This window comes from Psittacula echo (genome assembly GCF_963264785.1).
Source record: "Psittacula echo genome assembly, chromosome: 10".
In the NCBI taxonomy this organism is placed as follows: Eukaryota; Metazoa; Chordata; class Aves; order Psittaciformes; family Psittacidae; genus Psittacula; species Psittacula echo.
The window spans coordinates 2,503,365-2,526,159 of record NC_137741.1 but is presented as its reverse complement, the minus strand read 5'-3'; the positions used below and the strand labels follow the sequence as shown (position 1 = coordinate 2,526,159).

Genomic DNA, 22,795 nt, shown 5'->3' with positions numbered 1-22,795 from the left:
AAATAAAGTGCAACGATTCCTGTGTGCTGGGCGTGTGGAGCTGAGTTATTTGGCTGCTGTGGCTCTAGAGCCTTCCTGCTGCTCCGAGCCACTCACCCTCACTTTCTGCCCTCCACTGAAGCAAAGCTCCCTGCTGCTTGGCTTCCAGTTTAGTTTCCACCACCTCCATGGTGCTTGGGAGCAAGCCCCCCTCCACCTGCCTACAAGGGAAGTAGCAAACAATAAGAAACACTTTATTTTAACTTTACAACATATAAATAGACAAATCTGTGCTTTCCAACGGAGCCTTTCCTCCCTTCCCGGCCCCAGGGTCCTTGGTGCAGTGTCCCAGCCCCCCTGAGGCTGAGCGGGGCTGGGCTCCGATCCTGGAGGTACAAATCCAGCAGGAATCACCCCAGCCCCGGCCGTCATCTGCTCAGGTCCCGGCTGGCGCCGCGGCCACACAGCATCCTTTCCTCTGCGGAGAGGCCGGCAAAGAAGGGATGCAGGAGGGCTTCCGAGAACGTGATCCTCTGGGACGGCTCGAATTCCAGCATCCTCCTCATCAGGTCGAAGAGCTGCGCGTGCTCCAGCGAGTCGTGCAACATGTAGGTCTGCACGAGAAGGGGGGACAGAGAGGAGGGTGCAGCACTCTGGTAGGGCAGGGACCGAGCCCTAGGCCCTGGGTTAGTGATGCATGGCACCCAACACAGCATCCCTCAGCTGCACCCACTTCAATCAACTTTGACTGCAGAGGAGAGCTCTGGGGCTCTGCAAAAGCCAGTTCCTATGGGAAAGTCCCATCCTGAAGCCCCCCTCCACCGATATGGGGAAGGATCAGTGCAGCCAGGCCTCCAGCAGCACCTACCCGCAGGGGCTTGCAGTTCTCTTGGACGTATCTCCCATCGGACGTGTTCTCATCCCAAACCAGGTTTCCATTGTGGAAATACTTTTGCTTCCTGCCAAGGGAAGGTGGCGTTAGTAAAGCTGCTCCTGGGATGCGCAGCCAGTGCGTCTCCTATGGTTATACCCAGTGCAAGGACAGAGGTTGCAGCCTCAGTAATGAGCCACAAACAGTTGCCTGGGCTGGCTGAGGGCAGGAGCAGGCTCTCACCGAGTTTTGTGGATCATGTGGGATGGAATTGGCCCGAGGATCTTTTCCATCATGACGAGATGCTCCCGGTTCTCATGGGTCTGCAAAGGGAAACAGCAACGGGGTGTTAGTTCAGAGCTTGGGAGAGCTGATCACAAAAGGTCTGTCACCCCCCCAAGAGCAGGGGAAGGGATAAGCCTCTGGAATGATGGAAGTTCTGCCCCCTTCTGCTTCTTGGTTCTTCTGTTCTTCACAGGCACAGTGAAGAAACCAGAGGTGATCCGAGCCTTGCACGATCCCTCGAACCCTGAGTATTCCTGGGCTTCTTTTCAAACTCAGCTTCTGATTTTCAGTGCCTGGTCTGCGTTTCCTTTCCCTTCCCCTAAGTCTGAGCCCTTTTAGGCATTGAGGACTTTGAGGTTACAATGCCCCTTGCAAGAACCATACCTGGAAGAGCGTGAAGCCGCGGTAGTACTCAAAGAGGATGCAGCCGGTGCTCCAGACATCGCACGGCTGCGCCCAGCCCAGCTCTGCAAAGAGAATCACAGTCACTGGGTGCTCCCAACACCTTCCCACCGGATTTCTCCTAGTTCCTTGTTGCAACTGCAGGGATTACAGAGACAGACCCAGAAGTGAGCTGTGCGCTCCCCGCTGCTGTGCAAACACTGCTGAGTCTCCCCCAGACACTTCTGTTTCAGCTTATGCTGACTCCACATTCCCCTGGAGCCAGTTGGAGCACTTCCCAAGTCCCACAGGCTTTCCTCTGTGCACTCCATGCCAAGAGCCTGCCCTATCCATGGCTACACCATCAGGACCTTGGGATCACCGGCGATGCATGGAACAGGCTTTCCCCAAGAACCGGGGTGCTCTGACGCTGGTTTTCCAGCGTTCCCTTGGGACAAGGGTTCTCCTCCATCCTCCAGCACTCTGGAGCACCAGGAGCACTCACCCAGGATCACTTCCGGTGGCCGGTAGTGCCGGGTGGCCACGATCGTGGTGTGGTGCTCGTGGTCGAAGGTGGCGCTGCCAAAGTCAGCCACGCGGATGCTCGTGTTCCGAATGGATTTCTCCTCGCAGCTCTGCAAGCAAAGAAACGCTCAGTACTTCTGCGAGCTGGCCCAGGGTGAAGCTGGGCTTTGAGAGGAGCCCTGGCCCCAGAGCTGCTGAGTCTGCGCTGCTAAGGACAAGGATTGTAACTGCGAAGCTCTGAGCTCTTTACATCTCAGCGCTGAGGAAAGCCCCCAGTGCTCCTCCATGTTGTGGACTGGAGCCCCTAAAGCAGTCTTACAGAATCATAGAATGGTTTGGGTTGGAAAGGACCTTAAGATCATCCAGTTCCAACCCCCTGCCATGGGCAGGGACACCTCACACTAAACCATGGCACCCAAGGCCTCATCCAACCTGGCCTTGAACACCGCCAAGGATGGAGCATTCGCAACCTCCCTGGGCAACCCATTCCAGTGCCTCACCACCCTCACAGTAAAGAATTTCTTCCTTAGATCCAATCTAAACTTCCCCTGTTTAAGTTTGAACCCGTTACCCCTTGTCCTGTCACTACGGTCCCTGATGAAGAGTCCCTCCCCAGCATCCTTGTAGGCCCCCTTCAGATACTGGAAGCTGCTCTGAGGTCTCCACGCAGCTTCTCTTCTCCAGGCTGAACAGCCCCAACTTTCTCAGCCTGGCTCCATACAGGAGGTGCTCCAGCCCCTGATCATCCTCGTGGCCTCCTCTGGGCTTGTTCCAACAGTTCCATGTCCTTTTGATGTTGAGGACACCAGAACTGCACACAATGCCCCAAGTGAGGTGTCACGAGAGCAGAGTAGAGGGGCTTTCAGAAGACATGGGAGAGGGAAAAGGCCAGTCTGTTCCCATTGACCAGACTTCCAAGGCCTGGTGGGGCATGCAGGGAACAGGGAAGATCCAAGGCGTGCAGGGAGGGAAGGGCAGGCTGCTCCCCATCCACTGGGCACAACCCACCTTCTTCTCGTTGTAGAGAGTGTCAAAATCCGAGTTGACAAACAAGATGTTTTCTGGCTTGAGGTCGGTGTGGGTCAGTTGGTTCTCATGTAAAACTGCACCGGGGCAGAGAGGAGAGGGAAAAACACACCATGAAGCACCCAAACGACTCTGCCCATCCAAGCACCAGCCCAGCTCCTCCTCAGCTCCCTCCCATCCCTCCCCTCGCCCCGGGGACGTACATCTCAGGGCATGGCAGAGCTGGTAGGCCATGTGCCGGATCTGAGGGAGAGGGTACGGCTGGAAGTTGTTCTCCTTCAGGAACTCGAAAGTGTTCTTGCCCAGCAGCTCGAAGGCGATGCACATGTGGCCATGGAAGTTGAACCAGTCTGACATCAGGACACAGAGGCTGCGCGGAGGGTTAACATCAGGCAGGGCAGTTCTGCACGGTTCTGCCTGCTTCAGAAGTGGTTGGTGAGCAACAGCTCTGGCCCAGCTGACTCAGCCGCTCTCCTCTTCCAAACCTCACGAGGAGTTTGGCCCAGGGTGCCCAGAGAAGCTGTGGCTGCCCCATCCCTGCCAGTGTTCAAGGCCAGGTTGGAGCAAGCTGCTCTAGTGGGAGGTGTCCCAGCCCGTGGCTGGAGATTGGAGCTGGGTGAGCTTTAAGGTCCTTCCCAACCCAAACCAGGCTGTGGTTTTATGGCCCAAGCACACCACTTGTCTGTAAGGACGTGGCACCCAGGAGCCTTGTAGGAACTTACAATTTGTTCTCCTTATCCTTCTCTTTGATCTTTTTGAGGACGTTGATCTCCAGCCTGGCTGCCTCTCGGTACTTGCCAACGTTCTTTATGATTTTCAGTGCCACCTGGGATTTGCCTCTGTAAGGGAAGAGACCAAAGGATGGAGTCAGAGACAAAGCCCACGCACACCCGTCCTCCTGCACACAGCGAGGGCACGTCTGCATGTGGTAAGAGGCTTAATCATGCTCTCAAGGGCTGCCAGAGATGGATGCTGCTTGGCCAGCAGTTACCTTGAAGGGAAAGGCTGCTGCTGGGTAACACTCCAAAGAGCTGCAGCCCCCTCCCCTCTCCAAGTGTGCCAGAGGGATTCCCAAGGAGACCCCAGCAGCCCCTCCACTGACCCCACAGCTCAGAGCCAGACAAGGGGTCAGGAAGGGGCAGGGGTCGAGTGTAACCACAGGAGAGGTTAAACCAGAGGAGTACCCTGGCACATTAAGAGGTCGCTTTCCCCACTGCCTGGCCCATCCCTCTGCTGCAGTTAATGCAGTGCAACAGTCTGTGCCGAAGCACTTGGCTGCAGAGCACATCCCTGCTTCCCTGTGAACCAGGCAGGAACCAGGCCCCTTTCCACTCGCTGTAACAACCGAGTTCAACAACCGGGAGGTGACAACTGCTCCCAGGCCCAAACTGTGACGCTTGTGAGAGCCCGAGGCACCAGGGACAAGCTCTTTGGAGGGGAAGGTGCCCACCTGGCATGGTCCACGCACTCCACCACCTTGCCAAAGGTGCCCTCGCCCAGGCTGCCGACGATCTCATCTAGGAGAGAGAACAGGAGCGGACGTGAACGCGGGAGCCCGGGCGGGAGCTGAGGTCCTGCCTCTTCCCAGCATCACCACGGCAGAGCAAAACCAAAGCATCTCAGTGCTACACTGGTTAACACTCAAGTGTCTATCGGCTGCCTGAGGCAATTTACTGCTCGCTCCAGTTACAAGCAATCAAACAGCAGAGCCCCCTCGAGGAGGACACGAGAGATGTGCTCTAACACGGGGATAGAAAGAGGTAAAGTTTTACGCAAGGTGGCTGTACATCGCTCGTGAAGCCAATCGCCGATCCTGCACACCAGGTGACCTTCCTTGTCATCTTCCACGCTCCTGCTGCGCTTACTGCTCTGTGGGCTTCTCTGTACGCACCGCCCCCCGCAACGGCACACGACCGGTTCCGAGCGGCGGGAATGTGGCGGCATTCAAAGGTTGGAGATGACGGTGCGTCGCGTTTTCCAGATGCCAGCATTTCATAAGGCACACAGCATATATAACGATAGGGATATTGCAAGGGACACGTCAAGACACAAACTGACTTCAAAACAGAAAAGTCATCAACAGCTACAGGTACGTAAAGAAAACTCGCTCGTACGCTCCGCGGAGGGAAAATGCCCCCCTCTTCTTGGGCCACACGGTCTAGGGTGAGGTGCCCGTGGCAGGGGGTTGGAAGTGCATGAGCTTAAGGTGCTTTCCAACCCAAACCAGGCTGGGGTTCTGTGAGTATCAGAAGGGAGGCAGCAGCTGGGATGCTCAGCTCCGAGGCACCACCATTGCCCAGAGAGCAGCAGATCCTGAGGATGCTGCCGCAGGCAGGGGAGGAGAAGGCCTTTGCCAGGAGAACCTCACCTTCTCCAATGGCAAACGTGATGAAGGGCACCTGGAGCTGTCGGTTTGGACAAGCTGCCCAGTAGAAGCCAGAGTAGCAGTTCTCCCTCTGAGTAGCCCTTTAGTGCCTCGGTTAACACATCACCACCTACCCAGTGTCCTGCCCTTCCTGACGGAGCCAGCTACTCACTGCCCCAAAATCCACACACCCGGCTCGGTGCAAACAGACCCGGGGCTGCAGGATGCAGCTGTAAGCCTGGGAGGACTTCAGCTGAATGAATCCCCAGGGACCATTTCATTCCAGGCATCCCCTAAAGGTATGAGGCCACGTTCCCCACTGCTACCTCCAGCTTCTACTGGAAAACCAGCCGAACGTTCCTGCAGGGAGCTGGGGTCCACAAAGCAAGACTGCCCTAATTCCTGCTCTGTTTCTAGTCAGCCTTCAAAGTAACTTACAATCTCCACAGCCAAGGAAATGAATCCAAAGCTCACCATTCCCAGGCTTCTCTTTCTGTGCCCCCCACAGCTAGTCCGGAATAATGAGCTACAATCCAACCCCTAAAGGTCAACTGAAGGAGGAGAAGGGGGAGAGGACAGTGAGACAGATGTGAGGCTTCAAAGGGTTGAGATCGCACCAGCCCCAAACCTGCACCCCGTTATCATCATCACACGCACACCCCGACCACACCGGAGGGCTTCCATCCTGAGCCTGGCTCTTCCTAAAACAAGGCTTAAGAAGGCAACTGGAGAGAACCAGGAGGAGGAAAGCAGAGTTCCCGGGCATGCAGCATCCACTGGGACTGCAGGGATCAGGGCTCCCTCACTGAGCTGTCAAAACACGTAAAAGCAACAAACGGGTGGAAGATGGAAACGTCCCTTACAGGAGAGAAGGGGCGAGGCAGAGACCTCCCAACGCTTCCAGGGCATCCCCAGGAGCAGCTTTCCCACCCGCTTCCAAATATTCCCTATTAATCCTGGGAAGCAGTGGACAAGAGGCAAGTTTGAAGCTGCTCATATGGAAACAGGGAAGGAGGACGCGTGCACATCCTCAGAAGGCAGAAGCCTTTCCCCGCGCCCGGTGGGACAGGGGTGAACACCACCAGGGCTACGACTTGGGCTGATTGATGCCATCTGTTATGGGATGCTGGCACGGAGGCAGCTGGATGTGCCCCCACGGGAGCTGGGTACCAATGCTGCAAACCAACCCCCCCAGGGGCTGCAGGGAGCACAACAGAGCCCCGGCCACGTCCGAGCCCCACCAGTGCGGTCCCTGCAGCCAGGCTGGCCCGGGCCAGGGCTCCCCCTCACTGGGCTGTCACGATCAGCCTGCCCTGAACCCCTCCTGGCTATACTCAGCACAGAGCTTGGGCTCCTCACGTATTCAGGCTACACAGGGGCTGGACTAGCGCGAAACCAAGAGCTACGAACACTCCCTGCTCAACAAGACACAGGCTCTGGACTTGTACATTCCACATTGCAATGAAACACACACAGAGGAATGGGATCAGAGGTACTCACCCAGCGCTCCGAGCTGGAAGGAGGCAAGAACAGTTAAAACCCTGAGCAATCCTCAGCTCGTTCTGGATGCTACTCACCGAGGAGGCACTGCTACAAGACCTGGTCCTGCGCTTCTGGCAGTGGTGCTGGTACTTCCTGGCACGGTGCTGCTCCCGGCCTCTGGAACGCCGCCAGTTCCGCGCGCGGGTCGAGTAATAATCCTCTGCAAAGGACGGGCTTCGCTCGTCACACCTGTAGGCATCGCTGTCGCGCCTGCACCGCCGGTGGTACGGCATCCTGTCAGGGCTGCGGCACAAGCAAGAACGGCTCTGGGAGCCTGGAAAAGACACGGCCCCCATGGAACCGAGTGGCCCTGGCGACAGGGGCACGACAGGAGGGTCCCAGCTCCAAACACCCCTCCTGCTGCCGCTCAGAGACCGCTTCTCAAGTGGCTGGAAGAGGACATGGTGTGGTGATAAGGGGACGGGGGGAAAGCACCCACTGTGAGCTGGATCCGAGCTGCCTGCCTCACCTGAGCCACCTCTGCCGGCACACACAAGCGCTGTGTCACAGCCCCCAGGAGGATCCCTCATTAGTTCTTAACCAAAGGAGGCCTGAAGCCAACAGCGATGCTGCACTCACTGCCCCAGGGGGACTGGAGGCCCCAAACCACCGAGCACACACACACACATCTGCAGGTCATGAGCAGCAGCCACAAGGAAGACTTGGTCTCCGTGGTGTGGTCTGGCTCCTGCCCCACGCTCCATGAGCCAGCACCTCGGACTGGAGCTGTGCTTCTAACCTAGGTCTGATAACCCAGCTTCCACTCCAAGCCCTGTGTCACAGCTCCGGCGAGAAGCTGTGGTTTAGGTAGGAGACGCTCCCACATGGATACCCGACCCCACGGTGGACTTTTAAGATCCAGAGGAATGCAAAGAACAACCTGAAGGCCTCAAGCGCAGAGGAGACCAATGAACCTGTGAGTTTAGGCTGAGGATAAAGGGGCAGGAAGGTTTTCACTAAGCCTGGGGCCATCCCAACCCCATTCAATGGGGCATCCCAACCCCACTGCGTGCACCAGAAGTGCTTCCTGATCTGCTTCCTTCAAGTAATCCCAAGCCAGACATTCACCTGTAGAACATGTCAGGATGAACCCAGCTCCCTTCTGCCTGCACCGGCTCCGGCACCACGGAGCAGCCTCTTTCAGTCCCCACCTATTCCAGAACCCTCAGTGCAGCTCCCAGCCCTTATCCAGCACCTGACTGTCCCTGTGGGAATGCTGAACAAAGAGAGGTAAAATCCAGAGCAGGAAAGCTCCATTGGCAGCACTGGATTCTTTCTGAGAGCACAGGGGAGGGCACGGCCGCTCCCTCTCCCATCTGTAATCCTGGCAGGAGCAAGCGGGCTGTGGGACAGAGAGGCTCCAATGCCCCCACAGCATCGGAACCAGGAAGCACCATCCCAGGGCAGGCTCTTCCCCCTTAGCAATGTTAAAGGCGCTGCTTAAAGGTGCTGGGGCCGGAACGCGGGAGGGATGCTCACGGCATTAAACCCTTTACTTCCACCGCTGGGATTTACAGGCTTAAAGCCGAGCTGCAGCCAGGAAACGAACGCTGCTGCTGAGGCAGCCCAGGGCAGGGACCGGGGTGATTGGATGGAACCGGCCTCAAGCGGCACCAGGGCAGGTTTAGATGGAGCTGAGGAACAATTCCTGCCCCAAAGGGTGCTCAGGCATTGGAACAGGCTGCCCAGGGCAGGGCTGCAGGCACCGTCCCTGCAAGTGTTCACACAGCGTGGAGACGAGGCCTCAGTGCCATGGGTTAGGGGTGGCCTTGGCAGTGCTGGGGAACGGCTGAACTGGATGTGCTTAAAGGGCTTTCCCACCCCGGTTGATTCCCGGCTCCCGCTGCCCGTTCCCTGCCCTCACCTCCTGGACCGTGACCTCCGGCCGAGCTCCCTGCGGGGGGGCTCCCGCAGCCTCCCCTCGCAGCCGTCCCTGCTGCGGGACCTCCTCCTCTTCCAGCGGTGGCCCAGGCAGCCCTGGGGCTGCGGGGACCGGTACCTCTTGCAGTGATGCATCTGCGGGGACAGGCGGTGTCCGGCTCACCCCGCGCCGCCCCGGCCCACCGCGGCCCGGCCCCGGCCGCGCTCCGAGGGGCTCCAGCCCCGTTACCGGTTCCCCGCCGGGCTCGCACCGCGCTCCCGGGCCCCAGCCCCGCTCCCCGGCTCTCACCGCGGCTCCGCGCCCCTCCGCGGCTGCGGCCCGGCCCCACCGGCCCCCAGCGCCGCCGCTCAGCTCCGCTCCGCTTCCGCTTCCGGTCCCGCCCCGCGCGGCTCCGCCCGCCCCGGGGTCGCGGTTCAGCCGGGACGGGCGATTGGGAACGGGCCTGCCCCGGGAGAGCACGGCCTGGGCCCTCGCTGTGACCTTGTAACATGGAGACATGGAGCCATAGAGCTATAGAGCTATAGAGCCATAGAGCCATAGAGCTATAGAGCCATAGAGCCATAGAGTTATAGAGCCATAGAGCCATAGAGCTATAGAGTTATAGAGCTATAGAGCCATAGAGCCATAGAGCTATAGAGCCATAGAGCCATAGAGTTATAGAGCTATAGAGCCATAGAGCTATAGAGCCATAGAGCCATAGAGCCATAGAGCTATAGAGCCATAGAGTTATAGAGCTATAGAGCCATAGAGCCATAGAGCTATAGAGCCATAGAGCTATAGAGTCATAGAGCCATAGAGTTATAGAGCTATAGAGCCATAGAGCCATAGAGTCATAGAGCTATAGAGCCATAGAGCTATAGAGTCATAGAGCTATAGAGTCATAGAGCTATAGAGCTATAGAGCCATAGAGCTATAGAGCCATAGAGCCATAGAGTTATAGAGCCATAGAGCTATAGAGCCATAGAGCCATAGAGCTATAGAGCCATAGAGCCATAGAGCCATAGAGCTATAGAGCCATAGAGCTATAGAGTCATAGAGCTATAGAGCCATAGAGCTATAGAGCTATAGAGCCATAGAGCCATAGAGTTATAGAGCCATAGAGCTATAGAGCCATAGAGCCATAGAGCTATAGAGCCATAGAGCCATAGAGCCATAGAGCTATAGAGCCATAGAGTTATAGAGCCATAGAGCTATAGAGCCATAGAGCCATAGAGCCATAGAGCCGTAGAGTTATAGAGCCATAGAGCTATAGAGCTATAGAGCCATAGAGCTATAGAGCCATAGAGCTATAGAGTCATAGAGCTATAGAGCCATAGAGCCATAGAGCCATAGAGCTATAGAGCCATAGAGCTATAGAGTCATAGAGCTATAGAGTTATAGAGCCATAGAGCTATAGAGCCATAGAGCCATAGAGCTATAGAGCCATAGAGCCATAGAGCTATAGAGCCATAGAGTTATAGAGCCATAGAGCCATAGAGCCGTAGAGTTATAGAGCCATAGAGCTATAGAGCTATAGAGCCATAGAGCTATAGAGTCATAGAGCTATAGAGCCATAGAGCTATAGAGCCATAGAGCCATAGAGCCATAGAGCTATAGAGCCATAGAGCTATAGAGTCATAGAGCTATAGAGCCATAGAGCTATAGAGTCATAGAGCCATAGAGCTATAGAGTCATAGAGCTATAGAGCTATAGAGCTATAGAGTCATAGAGCTATAGAGCTATAGAGCCATAGAGCCAAAGAGCTATAGAGCCATAGAGCCATAGAGCCATAGAGCCATAGAGCCATAGAGTTATAGAGCCATAGAGCAATAGAGCCATAGAGCTATAGAGTCATAGAGCTATAGAGCCATAGAGCTATAGAGCCATAGAGCTATAGAGTCATAGAGCTATAGAGCCAAAGAGCTATAGAGCCATAGAGCTATAGAGCCATAGAGCTAAAGATCCATAGAGCCACAGAGCTATAGAGCCACAGAGCTATAGAGCCGTGGATCCATGGAGCCACAGCCAGTGTTGGGTGGAAGAGACCTTAAAGCTCCTCCAGCTCCAACCCCTGCCACGGGCAGGGACACCTTCCACTGGAGCAGGGTGCTCCAAGCCCCTGTGTCCAACCTGGCCTCTGAGCCACCATCTCCGGGGCTGGAGGTTGGTGCTGGTCAGTGTGACCTCCTGATCGGCTCAGGAGGGGTCTCAGTCCTCTGGGGTGCTGTCAGCCCTAGGGATTGAAGAGGAGCCTTCCTGTGCTTCCTTGGGGACCTTGGATTTCCAGGGTCTGGCGAAGGGATCTCAGTGTTTGGAAGAGAAAAACAAGCAGGGTCCCACCAGGATGCTCCAATCCGCGCTGGGCTCTCTCCAGGCCCTTGTTAAAGAACGCAGGCTGTGCAGGGAGGGGAGGGATGGAGGGAAGGAGGCTGGGAATGGGAGCTTGCCTGGAGGGGTGGATTCCAGCCCAGACAGCGGCTGCCAACGCTGCGGGGTGAGCTGGGAGGGCTGCAGCGTGGCCACCACGGGTGCACAGAGCCTGTGGGGCTGGGGAGGAGGCAGGGGCAGTGATTTGGGTCCCTTTTGGTGCTGGGGGATGCAGCACAGCAGTGACAGGGCTGGGGGAGCCATGGGGATGTTCCACACCTCGGGGTAAGGTTGGGGTGGCTGCTTTGGGCCCCCCCCCCCCGAGACCATGTCCCTGAGCACCCCCTCTTCTATCCCAGCACCATCCTGCCTCCAGTTGTGGTGCTGCTGGGGGAGAAACCCCATGCACCAAGGGTGTCTGCTCCCCGCCGTTACCAGCACCCACCGTAACTGCTTCAGGCACCCGGCCTTAAGGGCAGCTGAGCTCCAGTGGGGAAAAGCTGGAGCTGGGACAAGCCAAACCCCACCGGTAGGGAATAATCCTGGGGGAAAGGCTCTGCCGTGGCCTGTCTGCTGCCAGGACAGGCTGCGACCAGAGCCCAGGCAAAGCGAGCCCGTAACGGGGATGCTCGGGACTGTGAGGAGGGAGGCTCCCATGCAGTGAGCCCCAGCATCACCGCGCTGGTACCCACCGCTCAGAGCTGCACCACACCAGGCTGACACAGCCCAGCCCTCCTTGCAAAGGTCCAAACCAGGAGCACAAAGCCCTGCAAGGACCCAAACCTCCCCCAGCCCCCAGGAGCACCTCCCCTGGTATGAAGAAAGGGGCTGGGAAACACTGAAATCCTCTTGGAGTGAGGACCCCGGGACAGAGGAGACGCGCAGGGGCAGCGTGTGAAGAGGTAGAAGTTTATTGGAATATAAACATTCAGATAACCTGTAAGATAGAAAAAACCCAACAACAACATATACAGACACGTGTTGGAAGGAGACGTTGAGGTATTTATCCACCGCCTAGGCTATCACACCTTTCTTTAGTTATCTTCTTTTTAAATAGCTAAGAAAACTAGTAGCAAGGCTGCTGCAGCTGCTTGGAGAACCGGTGTTCCGATGTGAATCCCTATGGAGCACACACACAGGCATGGGGCGTTCACATTCACTTTGGGAGCAGAGCAGCCTCCCCCTCGCCTCTTCCCCCTTTCCCAGCTCAACCGGACACTGGGAGCTGCCAGAGGAGGAGAAGCAGGTTTGGGTTTGTGGTTTGTGTTGGACATTGAACCCAGCTGGTGACTCTCCCCCCCCCGCAGCAGCATCGGAGGCTGCGTGGGGCCTCTCTCGTTTTGGTGTGTGAGGTTTGGCTGCTCATTGCAAAACCTTGGCTGGTCTGGAGCTGGAGAGAGCCTTCAGCAAAGCAGAGCGCTTCACCCGAGGAGCAGGCCTACCCGCAGCATCGAAACCCTGAGAACTCGACTATCGAACACGGGCGAGTGAAATGCAGGGCAGCCGGAGAGAGGATCCTCACTCCGCATCCCCTGGCTCCTCTGCCCCATCCCTGCTGCTGGGTTCCGTAACCCCGGCCCCAAAGCCCGGCACCTCAGTAGGTCTGGAGCTCAGCAAAAACAAGGGTTAAGCCAGTGTTAAAGCCGGGCTTAGGGGAAGGGTTACTCTTCACAGTCTGAGGGGTCCATCCTGCACACCGCGTGCTGAGGAAGGACCAGTTTATTGTCGCAGCTTATTTTTTACTGAGGTATCTGTTACGCATCCCGACTTGCTTCTTTCCCTGAATCGGATACAAAACAATCTGTTAGTCCCTGTCTAGTTCCAGTCTAGTTGTGTAAAGCTTATAAACATTAATACTCTAGTAGTGTCAGAGCTGTTGGAGCAGGTCAGTGATTCGAGTGCCTTTCTGTGCAAGAACACACAATGTTAGCATGTGATACATAAGCAAAACCACCCATTACTAAACCTCTGCTCCCCAGGACCAGAGAAGAAAGCGTAAGGAAAAGCAAAAAGTGCCCCAGTCCCACTCAGAGGAAACCCCACCCCCAAAGAAAAAGCAAAACCAGATAAAAAAGGGGAAACCCCAACAATCTGAAAGAGTCCCAGAGGCTGGGAAATCCTCCCCCAGGAGGAAGCGTGGTGGGGGCCTCGTGGGATCTGCCAAGCAACCGCCCCACAGCCAGTGAGCAGCTCGGCTTCCCCATGCCCAGCTGAGCACTGGGATACCAGGGAGCAGCATCTCTCCCAGGACACGTGCATCCTCCTCTTCCTCCTCACGTCCCCAGGATGGCAGGCAGCAGGATCAATCAACCCCTAGCATCTCAGCTCACCATTAGAGAGTGTGAGAGCCTCTTGTGACTTGGAGGTGCTGCCCGAGGCTTACCCAAGCCTTAGCACGAGTCCTCAAGGCCAGAGCAGCAGCACAGCCAAGGAGTGCTGGGGGATTACGAAGGAGAAGCTGGCATTTGAGACTTTAAAGCATTATTCATTCATTTCTAGGTACATATTTAAGCCCAATCCTCCTGCTGCTGACAGGGCTGCTCCTGGCTCCGTGCTTTTTAAAGCCACGGCTTTTCAGTAGTATAAAGCAAAGAGCTTCTGGGAGCAGGACATCCTGGGAGCACAGGGCTTCTTCCCAAAGGCTGCCCAGTGTGGCTTAGTCTTGTAGTGCAGACACAAGTAGCTCCATGTGGGATAAAGTGGTGGCTGGGTGCAGCACCACAAGGCTGAGCCATGCTGCCAGGGGCCAGAAACCGTGTCTGTGTCCCACAACGTGTCACCTAAAGCAGAGCTGGCACCTCCAAGCTGCCCTGAGCACCTCTGCCAAAGGCAAGCACTGATGCAGGAGCTTGGAAAAGGCACCAGGAGCTTGGAGACACGCTCGTGTCCAACAGGAAGGACAGCTCTTTTAGGTAAGGGGCTGCTCCTGCCTGCTTCTCCTACCTCTACCTGTCCTGCTGGGCCATGCACGTGTCCTGGGGCAGTGCTGCTCAGGTTGTCCCCGCGGGCTGAAGGCTGGGGAAGCCACTGCTCCTTCGCTCAGCCTTTTCCTTTGCCTTTTGCCAAACTTTGTCTTTGGTGATCGAGTTAAAAAGAAACAATCAAACACAACGCCAGCACAACCACGTATAAAACCAAGCGATAAGAGATGCCGAGGCTTCCTGAAGAGGTTCAAAACCAACCGACCCCAAACCAACCAACAAAAACCCCCAACAACAAGTACGTATCTGAGGTATTTCATCTGCTCAACAAAACCTGACTCGGGTCTGGAGGATGGGAAGGACGTCACCAGGGCAGGATGGTGCTTGCACCCCATCTCCAGGCTGGGGAAAGCATGGCTGGGAAAGGCCAAAGAAGAAGAAGAGGGACAGGAGGAGACCACCTGAGCTCATAGAGTCACTAAGGAGAGCCAGGGCCAGCCTTTGCTTGCTGGCAGCTGGAGGTTTGAGGGGAACAAGGGCATGGAAGGGCTTGATTTCCTTTCCTCTGCTTCCACCCAGCAGAGCAAAAGGTCTCAACTCCACCGAGAGCTGCTTTCTTTTTGCTCACGTGCAATTAGAAGGGGACTGGGCTTGTTCAGAGACCAGCAAGAAGATGTGTGCGACGTTAACCATGATGCCTGCACGCACCCCGCAGACCTGCTCAATTACATCTGCGCATCACCCTCTGCTGTCTTGGTGCCCAGATGTGGAGGGCTTCTTCCAGGGGCTACTGAAAGACACCTTACGAGAAGGAAGTCACCCTGGGAAGCCTCCGTCAAGCTAAGGTTGTGTCAAAGGGGCAGCGGATCAAAACACCAAGCCACAAGCAGTCCAGGGTGAATGTCAGTGGGATGAGTTCCTCAAGGGGAGAGACTGACAAGGTGAAGGGCATTGAAAACTCGGCTGAAAGCCTGAAGGCAACAGGAGTGATGAGGCCAGCACCAGCCAGGAGGATGAAGTAGCCGATGGGATGGTTTTTAATGTGTCTATGGGTCAAATGTAGCAGTGAGAAGGTCCCTCTCCTCTTGCCAAGGCCTCAGAGAAGAAGTTGGCTCCTAAGCCAAGAGCACGTGGTTCAACATACGAACACCAGAGCACAGCAGAGCCTGAAGAAGAAAAGCGAGGAGGCTTTTGGCCTTCTGCAGCACAAACCACATGAGGACGGGGTCTCAGGATTGTCAACACATGGAGCTGTTTTGTGGGAAGAGCCCAGTGGCTGCGGGTTCGAGGAGAACCAAGTTTCCCTGCCCCATCTCCAGCTCTTTCCACCTGCCTTGGTGACGTCGTGGCCATCTCTCACCCATCCCGCAGCTCCTAGAGATGATCCCTGATTGGAAAACGCCAGGCCCCCCCCCTTCCCTCCATGTCCCACCCCAACAGGAACACAGCAAACCCTGGGAGGAGGAGGAGGAGGAAGAAAACGAACAGCAAAAGGGAGGAAAGAAAGGGGAGAACAAAGAAGAAAGGCTGGGCAAACAGACGATGAGGAAAAACTTGCTGGCATGGAAAGGTTTCAGCAGCAGCAGCATCATCATCATCATCTTGCCGTTGGCCAAGCCCAGAACCAGGTTCCTTGAGATGAGGTAAATCTGTGCGACTCCTTCCTGGCTCGCTCCCTGCGGAGGGCAGGGAGGAAGCTGGAGGCCAGTGTGAGACAGGAGGCCGGGCCTTCCATCAGAGAGACCAGCTGGTGGAGGGCTCCGCGCCGGGGGTTCCCCGCGATGAGGTAGGGCTGGGAGAGCAGTGGGAGCTGCTGCTGCTGCTGCACGAGCTTTGGGTGCTGGAGCCTGCAATGAGGTGGACGACGGGCTTCTGGGCAAAGAGCACTCCTGCAAGGCAGGGCAAGGGAAGGGTTAATGGGGCTGGGGGTGGCACGGCTGGGGGGACAGTGCAAAGGGCATCCATCCAACCCCAAACAGCCCAACAGAGAGGCTCAGTGCAAAACCACGCGGGCCTGTGGCATCAGTGGCCACCAGGGTCCAGGGAGGGATCCCCTGGGACTTGCTCTGCCAGGCTCGTGCTTTACAGAAGGCAAAGATCTCAAATGGCTTCAACACCTTTGGAGGAGAAGCAGCTTTGATCGTGCTGCAGCACCAGGCCTCGTACCTTGGCTCTGTCACCTCTGTGACCTGCAGATGTGAATGGCTTGAGCAGAGCACGAGGGGGACAATTCCCACTTCCCAGAGATGCGTAAGGTAAACCTGAGTAAAGCCACTCCTCAGGAGAACAGGGATAATGCTCCTTCCTATGAACACGTCTACAGATGTCCCTTCCTTCAGATGTTTAACACAACCACCACCAGAAGGAAAGGGCATTCATCCCTAGGGCCAAAGGCAAGAGAAACCACCTCTTGCTGAACAATCCAAGCTGGGCAAGTTGTGCCTGCTTTATTTTGGCAAAGACCAGCCCCAGGATCATGCCACCCTCTCCCTGTGCCACCAGCCTGGCTCTGACCAGGTTCTTTCTCACCAGCATAAGTTGTGCCGTTGATCTCCACGGACATGTTGATGCTCCCAATGCCATTAGGTGACAAGTTCAGCGCTGCTGCTGCCGCCGAGTCTGCTTTGTCTTCTTTCAAGAAGGAAGAGGTGAGGGTTAGAGAGAAGCTGCCCTGTTCCCTGCACCCCCAGGGATGATCAAAGGTGGACACAACCCTCCCGGTGTCTCCTCTCCCCACGCAATGTATTACAAGTCTACAAAGGTGGGTAAGTGTTTCAGTATGAACTAAACCCATTGGCATTCACAAGTCTGGAAGGCAAATTAACATCCCCCTCCAAAGCAGCAGCACAGGAGACAAGGCTGGATGCCATCAGCTGCATGGTGGCTGTGCGGAGCACCAGCGCAGGGCTCAGGCTGCAGCAGCCCCAGTGGCCACTGGAGGGAGGGAACTATCCACAGTGTCAAGGACTGGAAGCCGGGAACACTCTGCTTCCCTGCCCTTACAGTGGCAATATGGGGTTTCTGCAGCCCTGGAGAGTCCTTCCTAAGCTGTGTCAGGCTCCAAAGCACCTCTCCAAGCGCAGTGTTGTTTCTGTGTTGTCATTGGGAAGGTCAGACAGGCAGCTAAGAAAGGTGGGAAGAGGCTCATTGAATCCTGAGGGGTCAGCCTGTGGAGACAAACCATTCCCAGCATTTTGATGTAGGAAGTTCAGGGGGGAGAGAACAAAAACAAAGGGAGATGAGAGGGACTGAACATCACTCGATCCAATTTGAATTCCCTTGCTCTCACCGGTTTCATCCTTTGTTTGGATGTGAATGTGAAATTGAGGTGACTGTCAAATTGATGTGAATTCCCAATCCCACTCAACTCCACAGCAACCTGCTGCTGCTTCCGAAAGGAACCTGCCCTGACCCTCTGCTGTACATACTTCTGGCAAAGTGTCTCTACACAGCATTTACCAGCATTGCTAGCAAAGGCCTTGAGAAGAAGAACCCTTCCCTTTCTTTAAGCCATGCCAAACTTGCCTGGCCTTGTGCCTACATCCAAATGTACAATTAATAGTGGGGCTGAGACCTTTAATTTCAATGGATCAAAAGGTTTGGAGGAAGCAGCTGCTGGGCCTGACAGTTGGGGAGGCTTTGCCTGTGCAGTGAAGTGCAGCCCCAGGGACAGGTAAAGGAGCCAGGGCACTTAATCAGCTTTTGAAGCCCCCATCTCAGGGTATTGATCCCGACAACGTGACCTTTCCAGGGCGACTCCCCTTCTCCAAAGCATTTCAGGAGTGCATTTCCCAGGCCATGAATGCTGCTCGTAGGTGACCTTCTAACCCAGCCTTGCCAGGAGTTCTCTGCCTGGAGGCTGTGGAGGACTGCAGCAGATGTTGGTAGCAATCACCTGCCTTGCTAAAAGCCATTGGGCCCCCTGCAGATACACAGGTCTTTGTGGCCTCCTCATCACACCCGACAAAGGATTCCTAAAAGCTGGATAGCCTGCTACCCACACGGAGAGAGCTGGTACCTGCATGATTGATTCAAAGGGTTCCTGAGCAGGAAAGGAGAGAAAATCACCCTCTGCAGCACAGGGCTGGTTTGAGACCCAGAGCAGGGCAGGGGAGAGCTGAGCATCTGGCACATGATGGCTTCCCCTCCAAAATGTCTCTACCCACTGCAGAATCAGGGCTGCCTTTGGCTAGATTAAGCCATGCCCTTGGACCTGACGTATACACCAGGTATTAAACATGAGGGGGTCGGAAGTGTGGCCCAAAGCAATTTCAGCTGATCCATGTGCTTCCCATGAAGGAAGGAGCATCCTTACAGCACAAAACACCACTGCAAGGACAACTGACCTAGCATCAGCTGAAACCAGTCATAGGATCATAGAATCAGCTAGGTTGGGAAAGACCTTTAAGATCATCAAATCCAACCATTACCCCAGCACTGCCCAGACCACCACTAACCCATGGCACACATCCAAGTTCTGTGGAGACGTAACAGCTTGAGTCCTGCAGCAATCTCACTGTGCCCAGCACAGGAGGTCATAAGTGCAGAGTAATGGTCATGTGGTGTGGCTCAAGTGGGTTTTATCACCTTAGATGCAGAGCTTTCTGAAGCTAGGGAGCTTCTGCATCCAGGTTGGAGTCAGATGATGCTGGATTACGTATCAATAAGTAAAACCTAAAGCTTTGCAGTTATGCTCCATTTTAACAGCTCCTTGACAGTGACCCCTGCCTGGTACCCAGAGAGATAACCAAATCTGTGTGCAAAGAGGTGTCTGGTATCCAGGAGCAGGAGCAGTTCCCTCCCTGCTGCAGCCTGCAAAGGCGTTTTGTGCATGTGGAGGTGCTGCTTACCCTTGCCATTGATTTTGATCTTCATGGGGATCTGCCGTGCCATGTTGAAGAGGTTGCGCTGAAGAGCCTGCTGCACAAGCCGCTGCTCCTCCTCGCTCATCCGGGACACCTTCTTCTCCGGAGGCTCTCCTGACTCCAGCCTCTCCCTCAGCTGCTCCAGGGTGGCTGTTCTTGCTGCCACAGTTGCCTGCTGGCTAGCCAAGGTCACTGGCACAGCAATACGATTTGGCATAGACACAGTCAAGGGCACACCGTCACCTAGGAGAGGGAATCACAGAATGGTTTGGGTTGGAAAGGACCTTAAAATCATCCAGTTCCAACCCCCTGCCATGGGCAGGGACATCTCAGAACAGACCATGTCTCCCATGGGCCTGTCCAGCCTGGCCTTGAACACTGCCAGGGATGAAGCATTTACCATTTCTCAGGGCATGCTGTGCCAGCTCCTCACCACTCTCACAGTAAAGAACTTCTTCCTTATACCTAACCTGAACTTCCCTGTTTCAGTTCAGACCCATCACCCCTTGTCCTATCACTACAGTCTTTGATGAAGACTCCCTCCCCAGCATCCTTGTAGCCCCCTTCAGACGCTGGAAGCTGCTCTGAGGTCTCCACGCAGCTTCTCTTCTCCAGGCTGAACTGCCCCAGTGTTCTCAGCCTTAGTCCCTCCCACAGCCCTTCCTAAGGCAAACCCTGAGCCATTCAAGTCCCACCACCCTCAAGTCCAAAGTCATCCGAGTGGGTAAGGCAGGAAACAACCACGCTTCAGTGCCTGCACCTCTTAGCTCAGCCCTCTCTTTGCTGTGCAAGTCACTGACCTTTCCTGACGGCTGCTGCTGGAGACACCCGAGGGTTGCTGGTCCCGCTGCCCGGCGCCACGCCGATGATGGGGAAGCGGATCTTAGGGGGAGACAGGAGGGAAGGAGGCCCCGTGGTGGTGGGGGAGTAGCTGAACAGAGAGGAGCTGTAGCTGGGCCGCCTGCCTTCCCGCCTGTTGCCATCGATTGCAGCCTGAAGCTCAGCAGGAGAACTGAGGGATTTCTTCTCGCATTCGTAGGCATAGAGGTACTTCATGTACCTGGGGAGAGGGGAGCACAGGGGAACTCAATAGGACATGGAATTATTCAGGAAGGCTTTCAGACCGAGGTCTTTCACAGCTCTGGAGTCTTTGTGTGCATATCATGACCGCTGCTGTGCTTGGTTTGATAAGGATTGAGCAGGGTGGGTGTGGAGCACAGCTCAAAGAAACCCTGAATTTACTCAATGTCTGTAGGAAAGCACCTGCTTACAAACTACTACACCCACAAGGGCAGAAAAGAATCATCCAGAATTCCTTTACAACTGCGATACCATCTGAAATGACAAGAATTAAGGTCTTGGACCAGAACTTTCAACACAAAGAGGGAAGTCTGGGGAATTCCCCTTCTCATTTGTACTGGGCAGCACCAAACCTCACTGCTCCCACCGCACTCCAGCACACACATTTGGAGCAGAGCCTGTTTGTACCAAAGGCTGCAGGAATGGCAACAGAGGCTCTAGTAACTTCCGAGAAAGCAGAGTTTGCACAAGAGCTGGGGTGGGTTCCCAAAGCCCAACCTTCCATGCTCAGGTCGCTAAAGCACAGCTTCGCCCTCCTGCTTTCACAATGGTTTTACTTTCACCATTCTTCTTCCTCTGCTTATTCTACTTCTTTTTGCCTCCTCAGTGTGAAGTACTACAGGTCAGAAAGCAATCCCCACAGTAAGTAGGTGCTAAATCCAAGTTTCCACATGGTAGTAGTGATAACAGACATGAAATGATCAAGTTCATACTTGATGCCTACAGCTCGGGAGGCCTCTCCCTTCCCTCCTTGCTGTGTCAGTGCTCTCTTCAGAGACACAGCCCCAAGGAGATTAAGCTCAGATGAGGCAGGGAAGGCACAGGGTAGAATTTAACCATTAGCATCTCCACCCCAGTCCCTGCTCTGCCCTCCCCACTCCCCACTGGATGTTCACATCCATGCTGTTGGACCTTCAGGACTCACTGGGTTCGAAGCGTGAAGGCGGCGCTGGTGATGGAGGTGGGCAAATTAAGGCCTTTGGTGATCTCTCGCCAGATCTTCTTGTTGATGATTTCCACCAGCCCTCCCTTCTCAGTCACCAGCTTATAGAGCATGTAGAGATCCAGGATCTGCTTTGCCATGATGGGGATCCGATTGATGGGAGTTCCTGCGGGGAAACAGCGGGGAAGGAAGCACGGAGTCAAGAGAGAAAATGAGGCCAAGAAAAGCAGCAGGTTGGAGCTATCGATCTTCTTCCTAATAGGAAATTGAGGCAACTCTATTTGTAGCCTGACTTGAGGCCTTTTGATGGGCGAGTAAATGAGGCAGAGAAGTGTAGCTACATGGCACGTCCTTTCCATGACAAATCCTTTCCTGCAGGCAAAAGCAATTATCGGGCAAATAATAACCTGCAGCTAAGAGCAACTTCTGAAATAGAAAGACGGGAAGTGGGGACTATTCAGTCCTGGGGGTGAGGGAGCAGCGCAGAGGAATCGTGTTTTATGAGCTCCCAGGGCAATCTCAGATACAAATCTGCATTGCTCACGCTCAGGAAAGGGCTGAGCAGCTACTCATGAGCTGGGATTCAACTCCCTCACTTCCCAGGACTTGCTATCCTGTATCCAGATGTGCACCATGGCATAACCCTGGAGTTCTGCAACCCAAGTACAGCTGGAGCAATCATGGGGATGGTGGAGGTGAGCACATGAGCAGGGTAAGGGAGCATCACACATGGGTGGATGCAGGGAGAAGCACCAGGCAGCCAAGTACATTTTGGAGTCCAGAACAAGGTCCTGCTCTATCCTCGTGAGGAGAAACAAGACAGAAAGGGAAATAACTTTATCCTTGTGGTTCAATTTTGTCATCCTGTGGGTTAAGAGAGATAAGAAAATGTGATTTTTAAGCTGATAGGGCCCTTTTAGCAGCACCTTCAACTGCTAAAGGTGCAGGGTTTGAAAAGGGCAAGCTAATGAGATTGAGGCAAGGAGAGGAAGAGGAGGGAAAACTGCTGATGTAGCAAACCTTTTCTTCTGCATAGGAAACGCTGTCCTGGATCAAAGAGCCATCCATCTGAGGCCAGTATCCTGCCTACCACAATGCTCAGCACCAGCCTTCACAGGAAAGCCTGGGAAGTGCCGTAATGGACAATTATGGAATCCCCAACCCACAGGGGAGACTTCTGCCCCCGCTCAGCAGCCAGCGACTCGGTTAATGCCCCGAAGCAGAGCAGTTTATGGCCCTTATAAATGGGGTTTATTCTGTTGAGTGAAAAGGAGCTCAGCTCGGCTCTGCAGATGTCCTCATTATACATGGAAGTGTAATTTTTCCCCCCCTTCTCCTTTCTTTTTGAAGCCTGTTATGCATTAGCTCATGGTACCAATTCCCACCAGTTAACGGGATGCTGGGTAGGAAAAGGAAACTTTTCCAGCTTTAAAAGGGCTGCCTTCAATTGCACCAAGTTACTAACTCTTCATTTGTAAGAAGACATTAAGAACAACCTGATGGGGCTCGGTCTGCAAGCTGTCATTTTAGATCTTTCTTATCCTCTTCTCCTTGCCTGGTCTAAACAACCCTTTCCTTATCCAAAACCAAAGTCCACAAAGCAGTAATTCCATGAAGTGCATCAGATCCTCTTCCCGCATTTCAGAGATGACAGCTCCCTCCAGGAACTGAGATGTTGGAACCGGATGAGCTTTAAGGTCCTTTCCAACCCACACCATCCTATGATTCTATGATTCCCAAACTCCCCGCAGCTCTCCCAACTGTGCCATTCCAGGACCCTGTTC

At 54.9% G+C, this 22,795-nt stretch overlaps 2 protein-coding genes across 8 annotated transcripts in view; both read right to left on the bottom strand.

The window, feature by feature from the left end:
- Positions 1 to 212: 212 nt before the first annotated feature.
- CLK3 (CDC like kinase 3) lies at positions 213 to 9,212 on the bottom strand. 2 transcript variants are annotated; one of them, XM_080626691.1, is made up of 13 exons: positions 9,145 to 9,212; positions 8,839 to 8,990; positions 7,010 to 7,217; positions 4,855 to 4,948; positions 4,518 to 4,584; positions 3,790 to 3,906; positions 3,271 to 3,437; positions 3,050 to 3,144; positions 2,022 to 2,151; positions 1,520 to 1,602; positions 1,094 to 1,173; positions 848 to 938; positions 213 to 593 (listed from the first exon to the last, which is right to left on the bottom strand). In XM_080626691.1, the coding sequence occupies exons 2-13, from the start codon at positions 8,988 to 8,990 to the stop codon at positions 408 to 410; spliced, it is 1,470 nt and encodes a 489-aa protein (XP_080482817.1). In that variant the 5' UTR covers positions 9,145 to 9,212; the 3' UTR covers positions 213 to 407. The 2 variants fall into 2 exon arrangements, with proteins under 2 accessions (XP_080482817.1, XP_080482818.1); XM_080626692.1 differs by lacking the exon at positions 9,145 to 9,212 and having other exon boundaries at positions 7,010 to 7,248; positions 8,839 to 8,964.
- A 2,885-nt stretch (positions 9,213 to 12,097) lies between these two features.
- The window catches only part of ARID3B (AT-rich interaction domain 3B), a 33,391-nt gene continuing 22,693 nt past the window's right edge, over positions 12,098 to 22,795 (bottom strand). For 2 of the 6 annotated variants that reach the window (XM_080626678.1, XM_080626674.1), the window contains exons 5-8: positions 20,994 to 21,177; positions 19,789 to 20,048; positions 18,974 to 19,231; positions 15,877 to 16,754 (exon numbers count right to left, since the gene is read on the bottom strand). In XM_080626678.1, the coding sequence (XP_080482804.1) occupies positions 16,459 to 16,754; positions 18,974 to 19,231; positions 19,789 to 20,048; positions 20,994 to 21,177 (998 nt within the window). In that variant the 3' untranslated portion in view covers positions 15,877 to 16,458. Of the gene's footprint in view, positions 16,755 to 16,783; positions 17,291 to 18,973; positions 19,232 to 19,788; positions 20,049 to 20,993; positions 21,178 to 22,795 lie in introns of those variants that run through there. The other 4 variants (XM_080626676.1, XM_080626677.1, XM_080626675.1 and 1 more) reach the window with 4 other exon arrangements.

Bases quoted from the DNA above. Each gene is read 5' to 3' on its own strand.
- CLK3 (XM_080626691.1), bottom strand. From the start codon at position 8,990: ATGCATCACTGCAAGAGGTACCGGTCCCCGCAGCCCCAGGGCTGCCTG. The intron at 3,145-3,270 runs GTACGTCCCCGG...GCCCCGGTGCAG, and splicing joins GCTCTGCCATGCCCTGAGAT to TTTTACATGAGAACCAACTG. The intron at 1,603-2,021 runs GTGAGTGCTCCT...TTCTCTTTGCAG, and splicing joins GCCACCGGAAGTGATCCTGG to AGCTGGGCTGGGCGCAGCCG.